Genomic DNA, 9,295 nt, shown 5'->3' on the forward strand with positions numbered 1-9,295 from the left:
TATGTGTTATTTCAGAACATTATCTATTGCCTTATAAGGCAATACTTTCCAAAAGTATCACTGCCAAACATTTTAGAATAAACACACAAGAAGAAATGCGCACATGCAGACTCCTATTCCGTATTACCTGTAACTAAGATTTGCCTTCCTAAACATTAGGAATCCGTCAGTATATCAGAGCATTAAATAATCAGCTTAACCCCCATACAGAGGAAAACTTGTCTGAGCAAAATTAAAAGTAGTTGGAGCAAACTAGAGGCTGTACTTGTACTACTGGATCAGCTTAACTGTCTAATAAAGTGTTTTCACTACATTCATTAAGGGCAAGAATTGAGATATGTGAAAGAAAGCTACATGAAAACTGGAAGTCTGATGTGTTCATCAACACAACAGCTTTACACTTTTGATTTACACCGTTATCTGCACCATTGGGCACACCAAACATATACAAGAATCCATTCACTTGTGCTCGCTTGTTTTCTAAACCACCTCACTGTTTTTCCTATTGCTGAAGCCCCTTGGGGGACGGGGAATAATAATAATAAAAAAAATAAATTCACAGGACCCCCTGTTTCCTGGCTTAACCATATCTTTTGTGCTTACAATGACATGGATTTACCTAGAGCTCAAAATCTTCTCCTAAATGCAATTCTTGGGTCATTGGCCATTTGCTAGCCTCAAGACCACCTCTAAATTCGTATCTCCCCCTTGATATATCAACATGTGGCACACTAGATCTTTTCTGGGCAGAAAAAACTAGCAGACCAGGCACTCAGCACTGATGGCTCGGAACTTCACTGGAACATTTGTATCCCACAGAAGATTTGCAGGACAGATCTTTCACTATGAATGGAGAGGATATGAGTGAAAGAAAAAAAAAATGCTCTTCACTTGTATTATCAAAGACCCTGACCAAATAAGGGTTAACACGGAGTTTGTAAGCACGCCTTGTTCTGTTTCTAGGGAGGGAGCGGAAGCTAATGAAAAAAAAAAAAAGCAGACTGGCCAAGTTACAATAAAAGTAATTCTTGATTACTTAAAGAATGACAGATAGTAAGTATTTTAAATATTCAGATCACAAAGCATGCAATTACTTCAATAAATACAATCACCTTTCACAAAACTTTCATCTGCTAATAAAACAAACCTACAGGATCATGTTGTGCATTTCAACCATTTACATCTCTTCTCCCTCCTGGTACACACAGGGGGTTTTTATTTCTTTTTAAAATGGGCCTTTGTTTCTTATTTCCTACAACACTTCATCTTTTAATTTGGTGAAGTACTTCATCCCTTGTTTGGGTTATATTAACAGTTAGCAAGACATCCTGGCTCCTCTTTTTAAAGCTCTTAAAATTCCTGTTATGCCATTTGTTTCTCATCAATCCCCTGCTTACCAAAAGATTTTTTTCAAATCAAAGCTTGTAATGACTTGACTGTTTTCTCTTCCATTGCTAATACATTAATTCTTAATAAAAAGCTATCTCAAGCTAGTTTTAATTTTGCTTTACCTGTAACAGCCTGTTCCATACATGCAAGGTGTCCTCTTATGCTTGATCTGTTTGGAGCTTTCTGAAGCATCTGCACTTCTGGTTGAATCAGAAATCTGTGTCTCGTAATCCAGATTTGCATCAGGCTCAAGAATACCTTCCTGGGCACCAAAATATTGAGAAGTCCTGCCCCAGTGAGCTTGTTGGCTTGTAGAACCAGTAATCTGCTCTTTGTTTTCTGTTTCCTCAATTCTATTTTCTTTACTGGAGATCTGACCTACTCTTTTAGACCATTTACTATGCAGCTGCCTATCATTTTTTTCCAGAGAACTTCCAGGGTTTTTTGTTCCAGTCTTGCCATTTCCTTCCATGTTTCTCATGGCACTCTCAAGAGGAAATCCAGATGTATTCTGTGGAACAAGGTTACATTTTGAAGGACCTGAAAATTTACAGTCTTCAGAATTAAAAGCTTTAAGGTCAAACTCTGCCTCATCTCATCATTCCTGTTTTCAAAAACCCAGAGAATCATAGAACAGCCCAGGTTGGAAAGGACCTCAAAAGATCATCTGGCCCAGCCTTTAAAACCTACTCCACTTTCCAAACTCAGGTTAGCCACTAAATACAGCTGCTGAATGAAAGGCTCAAGTTAAGAACACACATGCACAATTTAAAGGCAAACTTAGCCTATAGCTCCTGTCCTCAGCTTCAGTTCCCTCACAACACGGTCAGCCTCCCCTCTCGTCACCTCAGTTCATGAATAGTTCTTGGACTTTAGTTTAAATTAACTTTCAATTAAAAGTACTGCTCCTGAAAAATGAGCAGGGGTTATACATGTGAAGGTGTAGTAGACTCTAGAAGAACATACACTCCTATATGAGAATAAGTTTTAATCCCTTAATTACCAAGATACATGGAATATATATATTTATCTATATATGGGAGAGATATAGGAATTCATGATATACACCTCAAGCTTAATCCCACCCCGATATACCTTAAATGCTTCAGCTTGTGACTCTGAATCATAAAAGAGTTTGTCTGTAGATACCATCAGGCACAGATTTCAGTTTTGACAAATACTGCATTTTAAGTTTTGGAACACACGTACATTTAAAAATAAGAGAAGTGTGCTTTAGAAAAAGAAAACGAGATACACAACCAAGAAAAGAAATTGTCCTGCTGACTGAGACATTACCCGGAGGCACACCTACATTGAAGGCTGAACTACTTTAATACATTACAGAGGTATCCAAAGGTCTCTGCTCTCTACAGTCTATTATCTACATTCCCCCTCCAATAAATTTATACTTAGTTTACACAGATGTGTTTGGCAGAGCTTGAAAATCAGCTGGTGGATTCCCATTTGATTTTGTTCCTTTCAATGCAAGCCTCATAAAATGTTAAAAAAAAACAGAGACAATTACATTTGAGCAGCAATATGATTAAGAAAGGACAAAAGTCAGCATTAATATCAAATGATCCTGACAGCAGCATATTTAGTAAGTCAAATTGGAGACAAAGATGATTCTTTTATCAAGACTCCCCAAATAAGGCTCAGCAAACAACTGGAGTTTAGGAGATAAGCCTTCATTTGCAAAAGGAGGACTAAACTACTCTAATTTGCCACTCCCACTTGAGACTTCGCTACTGCATACTTCCATCCATTGCCTATATTGTATATAATGAGGCTAAACACTTTCACATTTATTATGGTGACTAGTTAAAAAACAGGTTGCAATCAAGGAAAACCAAAGACAACAGCACTACTGGCACTGGTTATAACACCATTTATGACCTCACTGTCATCTGGCAGTTGCTGGCACTTAGAAGAATTAAGATTCTTTTTACTTCCTACTTCACAGCAAATCTTGTCAATCACCTTAAATATGACAGCAGGAAAATTATTTTGATTTTGATATAAAAATTCCAGTCTTTTAGAGCTCTCTCTGATTATTACTTTTGCTTGCACTAACCCGCTATTTTTTCTGCAAAGTTCTGAGGGCAATTTCTTACACTGTGCTAGAGATAAAAGTGATTTATGAAATTATTAGGAGAAAACAAGTAAAGATTCATACTTACAAATTGCAAAATGAGATAATTCATTATGTAGTCACTCACCTTATAATTTAACAAAGAGAAAATAGCACTGCAGCTGGTATTAATGTACCCAGCCAACAAAGCAGCTCACCACTCAGAACATTTTTTCAGAGTAAAAGATATCACTAAGTTGTATCAAAACTACCCTGAAGGGTATGCTCTCCATGAGGAGGTCACTTCAATTAACCTTAAGATTTAATTAAAACCAAAAACCAAGCCCCAACTGTTTCATTGTCAAAAACGATGAAGCATACCAAATAATAGTATTTTAAGTATTTTATCAGATCCTAGAACAGATCCAGGCAATTCTAATGCTAGAGATTAGAAATGCCTCCCCAGGTTGTTCACTTAAAGGAAAAGTCAGTGAAAGCTTCACTTTACTCCCACCAGAATATGTTTTATTTGTCTTTGATAATGATCCTTCTCTTTTCATTATCAGCAGGGTGCTATCGGGAAGCATTTAACTGCCTATAGACACAGCTGTATTTTAAAGACACACAGACACATTGAACAGCTGGACTGAAGTGTGTCTGTTTGCTCATCGCCACAGACCATTTTGGATTTCAGATTATTTTTTTCCCCTCTTTCCTTTTTTTGACTCAGATTTTGAGACAGTAGCATAAGCACACTCACTGCCATCTTTCTTCAAAACATAGCAGTTGCTAAGACACATACCATAATTTTCTGACCATAAAACTTCACCAACTAGAATGGCACTAGTCTGGGAAGCATCCAGTGTCATACCATCACCTATCCCTAAAGGGTTCTCAGAAAATGAAACCACACACCAAGACACTCCTAGGATCAGTACTTTGGCCCATGTCTTCCAGCCTCTTTCTGTAAAGCTGGAAATCAGGTATTTCTGTGGAACATTCGGGGCATAAATCCCAGATTCCAAGAAGAAAGTACAGAAAACCAAGTCTCCAGGATCCTTACTACAGAGCTGTCCAATGGGCTGGCATTTCAAAACAACTGTTAAACAACAAATCACAAGCAGAACACATAGTTACGTTGTGGACCCAATCTTCAATGTGAAATTGCCAACTACATTCTCATTTTTTGAAATGCCATGGTTCCGTCCTAAGCCAAAAAATTACCTGAGATGAAGGGACAGGGATGAAAAGACAGCTCCTTTTCCCTTGATCTTGCTCTTCACCTTCAAAATCCTCTATAGTTTCTTCAGAAGCTAATCTTTTTTTCTGCTGTACGTTTACTTCTGATTTTAATGACTCCATATTACTTTCTCCCCTTCCTTGGCCTTTATTCATTCTACTACCTTAAAAGAAAAATAAAAGGGTACTTTTGGAAAGCAACTTTTTACAGTGAAATCCTGATCACATTAGAAATCTAAAGCTACATCAAAGCAGAACACTGGGTAAGCAGCACAAGAAACATGTATGCTGTTTCAACAACACATTTTTCACTTCCCTCTTATGGAAGTATAAAGTATGTTTTAGAATGAAATAGATTTGAGGGAGAAATCTGAAGGAAAATAATAAACATGTGACAAAATATTCTGGACTGACTGTATCAGTATGACAGGCAATTTCATTTACACAATAGGAGCTGATCAAATAAACCAAATGTCCAAGGAGAACTTTTACCACAGTCCTTTTGAGTAAATATCATTTCAGGCTACCAGTTTATACACACAAACATCAATTAATTAGGACATGGCAAAAATCAGGGTATGCCCACTTGCCTAGTCAACCACATCAGAATTGATTATTTCATCAGCCAGTGACCAATAGAAAGAGAGCAAATGTTGTGCCTCTATTTGGAAAGCTTCGCATCCCAGTAAGTTCTCTGTACTGAAGTAGTATTTTCTAGACATACAGCTTAGAGACAGCTAGGGCCATTAAGGCAGTCTTGTTATAGCTCCATCTGCTGCAACACATTCAGAAGAAAAATGCTTGATGTCATTTTGCAAGACTTCAAAAACTCTCCTCCTTCAAAAAAATACAGACGTGACAGGGATATCTGTAGGAAGCAAGGAATTTTTCCAAATGTTAATGTCTGACTTCAAAAAACCAAACCAGTGTTCCTTTTCCAGTAGGAAGATACACAGAAGAGAAACAAAAGGGCAGCCTTTTCATTTTACTCTCTACCTTTTCATTCAATACCACCCTAAAAAGATGCAAATAATTTCACAGTTTTAAGGAAACATGAGATTTGCAGACGAGATTGGTTGTTTTATTAATGTAGCCTATTCTAAGCTGGAATCATTCTCTCACATAATGAATTTTTAAACGGCTCCAATAGTGTTTGTATGCATCCCTAGCTCCCTCAAGGTCAGGCCTTTGACAGCACACAGACACCCCTTGTCCACACAGCTCCAAATCTTAGCACCTGCCCAATCAAAATGTTGTCTTTGAAACAAACATTATACACAGATATATAACAAACATTATAGTACTTGTGGAGGAAAAACAAAACAAACAGAAAACCCCACCCACAAAAGAAAACCAAAACCCAAACATAAAAAAACCAATCACACTAGGGCAGGACTAAAAAACTCAACATAGCCAGCAGACGTCCACTGGTTCATGCAATTTTTTACATCCGAGGGAATAAGGCAGCAGGGAACAGTCTAGATTTGAAAGGCAGAGGAGGGGAATTAAAGTTTCTTTTGCTTCTTATAATTTTCTCAGAATTAGCTTTTGAGGAAAGAAATAGGCAGGGTAACAGATGGCTTACGACAGAGATGTTTAAAGCCAGAGTTGCCCAGGTCAATCCATCCAGACATCTACATTTACTATAGGAGATAAGCAGCAATTAGTCAGACGCTACATGAAATACTTCTGCAGGCCTGCTGAGGCATCAAGAGCCAAATTTTTCCATTACACCATCTCAGCAGAAATAGCAGATGGAAACAGAGGCATTAAAGAAAAGCTGTTGGACACAGAGGAACAGGGGCACACACATGAGCCACAGTTCATACACTTAGGCTGCCTAATGGAGGAAACTCAGCAGTTAGCACCTAAACCACCTCACACCTCACCACAGAACAGCAAGCAGGGTGAAGCGTGCAGTATTCAGCACGGAGAAAGACAGAAACGCTGAGGGAGCACTGTTAATGTACGTAGTCATTTTCCTTCTCTCATTTCTTTAGTCCTCCAGTTCCATCAATAAAAGTAACCAAAGCAATAAATGCCTTGTGATGTTTGTCAGAGAATGCCTAACAGCAGTTTTAGAACTCTTTACAAGCTCCCAGGACCAAAGCTGGACATGCCTCTTCTTGGGATTGTGCCAATGCAGCACCCTTGTGTCTCCCATTGATAGAGACTAAACATAGCATTCTGCTGCTGCTACCACTGATACACAGTAGTAAAAGTTTATCATACATTCCCTCTTGTCCTTCCTACAATGGGAAATTGCTGAATGCAATACTATTTTAGCCTCATACTAGTAAGAAACTACTATAACATGATGAACTACTCCTCCTAGGAAGAAACTTTGGACTAAGTAATCAAGTCTGATTCAGTCACGATTAAAAAACACACACCATCACCCAAAACCCCCCACCTTTAAAACCTGTGAAATGAGAAGAATCCAAATTTAGAAGGGCAATCAATGACTCAAATGTGGAAAAGGCTTAGAATTAAAGGCACAGAAACTACCAAGAGTTTATGCTCTAAACAAAACAGGTGACTTTACAGGAAAGGGCTCCAGAACATCAGATGTTCAGCTGTCCAAAGAAAGTATATTACCTGGCATAAAAAAAAAGAACAGAAAGAAAATCAACTGATCAGAAAGAGCTCTGGCACACCTGTAGGACTGATAACAAAGGAGACAACAGAAGTTAGCCCCTCTCAGCTGCCAGGCATAGAACACGGAAAGAGAAATAACACATTAACACTTTCTACTACCACAAATATATTTTAAGAAAATGAGATCAAAGCACGTAATTGTGTATTGGTGTGCAAACACACTACACTGCAAACCTACCTCTTTTCATTACAGGCTCAGAAATCCTCTGAACCAGGAGGTCTCTTTCCAGCATCCAAGATGGAAGCACTCTCTTTCTTTGAATAGATTTTGACTGTTCACTTTCATGATCATCATCAGGAGGAACCTGAAAGAATATTTACTGTTTAGTACCTTTCTCCAGTTACAAAAGAGGTGGAAGAACTAGAACACGAGTTTGTACACAGTTATGTCCTTCAAATGCAGCCTGGAGAACCACCTACTTTTTGGATGGTCCGTCAATACACCCCCCCCTCCCCAATCCTGCTCACTCAGGAAAACAACAGCTATAGAAACCTTCATGTAGTAAAAAAACCTCCTTAGATCTTTGAAATAAGTATCTAAAAGGCTACCATGTTGTTAGTGCAAAATATTCTTGTAGCAATAGCAATTTTTGTATATTCCAGACAACGAATTAACTGCAGTGTAGTTATCATAAATACACAACAGAAGCATATTTATATACTTGTATATCATACAATTCCAATCAATAAAACAACAGATATTTTGAGCATACAACTTTGCCAGAATTTACTTCGCACGGGGGGGAGGGGGGGAAACAAGGTTTATAAAACCTTTACTTCATTTTCAACACATGCTTACAAATATTAAATTCAATTTAAAAGTTAAGCACCCACCAAATGTCTGGAAGCAGCGTCATTTTTTCTCATTTTTGCAGTTCCCTGTATCTCAGGGTTGGAACATGCCGGTTCTATTAACGATGGACTACAAGACATCTCAAGAGGATGAAGAGTTGGTCCTCCGTCTGCATCAGCCTCCTGATGTTTTTCTGAGACAGCAAATTAACTTCTAGCTAGTCAATCTCATCATGAATATAAACATGTACTTAAACACAGAAGTTGGTCTGAATGTTTGCCATTAATACGCTTCTAAACTGAATGTAACACTCTTACATCAGCTTACAGAGGAAAAAACCATGCCTGCCTTTCCAGCTTCCACTGAAAGTATTTTGAACCAAAGATTTTTCCAATTGCTGCTGACCCCTACTGTAGTGTGTTTTGGCTTTTAAGTACATAATTTATACTAGTCACTGCCATGACAAAACTTTGAGAAAGCTGAAATTGCAGCTTAGCATTTGCTTTACTGTAAGCCTGTGCAACTTCTCAAAATTTTATTCTATACTAAAAGTCAGGTAACAGCACTAAGATAGTTTTCTGAACCAGATGCCTAATGAATCCAGCACTTCTTGTTCTCACCAAAGGCTGCAAGTCTGCAGCTCTGAGGTGACACTGCATACTCAAGTGCTTGAAGCTGGTTTTAAACGCCTCTGGCTCAGAGCCACCACATCCGAAATGCTTTTCGGTCATGAAAGTGCTCCGAAACTGTAACTGTTTTCCCATCAAGGCTTTGCCCTTCTTCTAGGCAATTCACTAGCACAGAAGATTAGGGGGGAAAGGGCCTGATGCCCGCTGCACAGCGCCACTCGGGGAGTCACTGTGTCCCTTCCACAGCTTTTGGCATTACACGGGCAGCACACGCTGAGCAGCCGAACTTTTCTGCCGTGAAGCACAAGAGGCCAAGCTCTGGCCAACCCCCGCCCCCGCTTTCCCAAACGGGCCCCTCCAGGTGCTTCTCGGGAGGTTTCGGTTCTGCACGGGCTCCCCCCGCCCTTCCCACCCGCGAGGGAGCAACGAGCCCGGACGCGGGGCTCCAGTCTGTGCCCCTCCAAACGCAGCGGCCCAAGGCACAAAACACCACTGGCCTCGGGGGGGCGGGGGAGC

The 9,295-nt window shown here is 39.3% G+C and overlaps 1 protein-coding gene across 1 annotated transcript; it reads right to left on the minus strand.

The window, feature by feature from the left end:
* Window positions 1-37: 37 nt before the first annotated feature.
* Window positions 38-9,289, minus strand: APLF (aprataxin and PNKP like factor). The gene is made up of 4 exons (XM_009642170.2): window positions 8,192-9,289; window positions 7,536-7,662; window positions 4,685-4,863; window positions 38-1,900 (listed from the first exon to the last, which is right to left on the minus strand). Exons 1-4 carry the CDS (start codon window positions 8,288-8,290, stop codon window positions 1,508-1,510), a joined length of 798 nt encoding a protein of 265 aa, XP_009640465.2. The 5' UTR covers window positions 8,291-9,289; the 3' UTR covers window positions 38-1,507.
* Window positions 9,290-9,295: the final 6 nt, after the last annotated feature.

This window comes from Egretta garzetta, unplaced genomic scaffold (assembly GCF_000687185.1).
Source record: "Egretta garzetta isolate BGI_Z169 unplaced genomic scaffold, ASM68718v1 scaffold457, whole genome shotgun sequence".
Lineage (NCBI taxonomy): Eukaryota > Metazoa > Chordata > Aves > Pelecaniformes > Ardeidae > Egretta > Egretta garzetta.

Bases quoted from the DNA above. Each gene is read 5' to 3' on its own strand.
- APLF (XM_009642170.2), bottom strand. From the start codon at position 8,290: ATGTCTTGTAGTCCATCGTTAATAGAACCGGCATGTTCCAACCCTGAG. The intron at 7,663-8,191 runs GTGGGTGCTTAA...ATATTCTTTCAG, and splicing joins ACGCTGCTTCCAGACATTTG to GTTCCTCCTGATGATGATCA. The intron at 1,901-4,684 runs GTAATTTTTTGG...CTTGTTCCACAG, and splicing joins TCCCTGTCCCTTCATCTCAG to AATACATCTGGATTTCCTCT.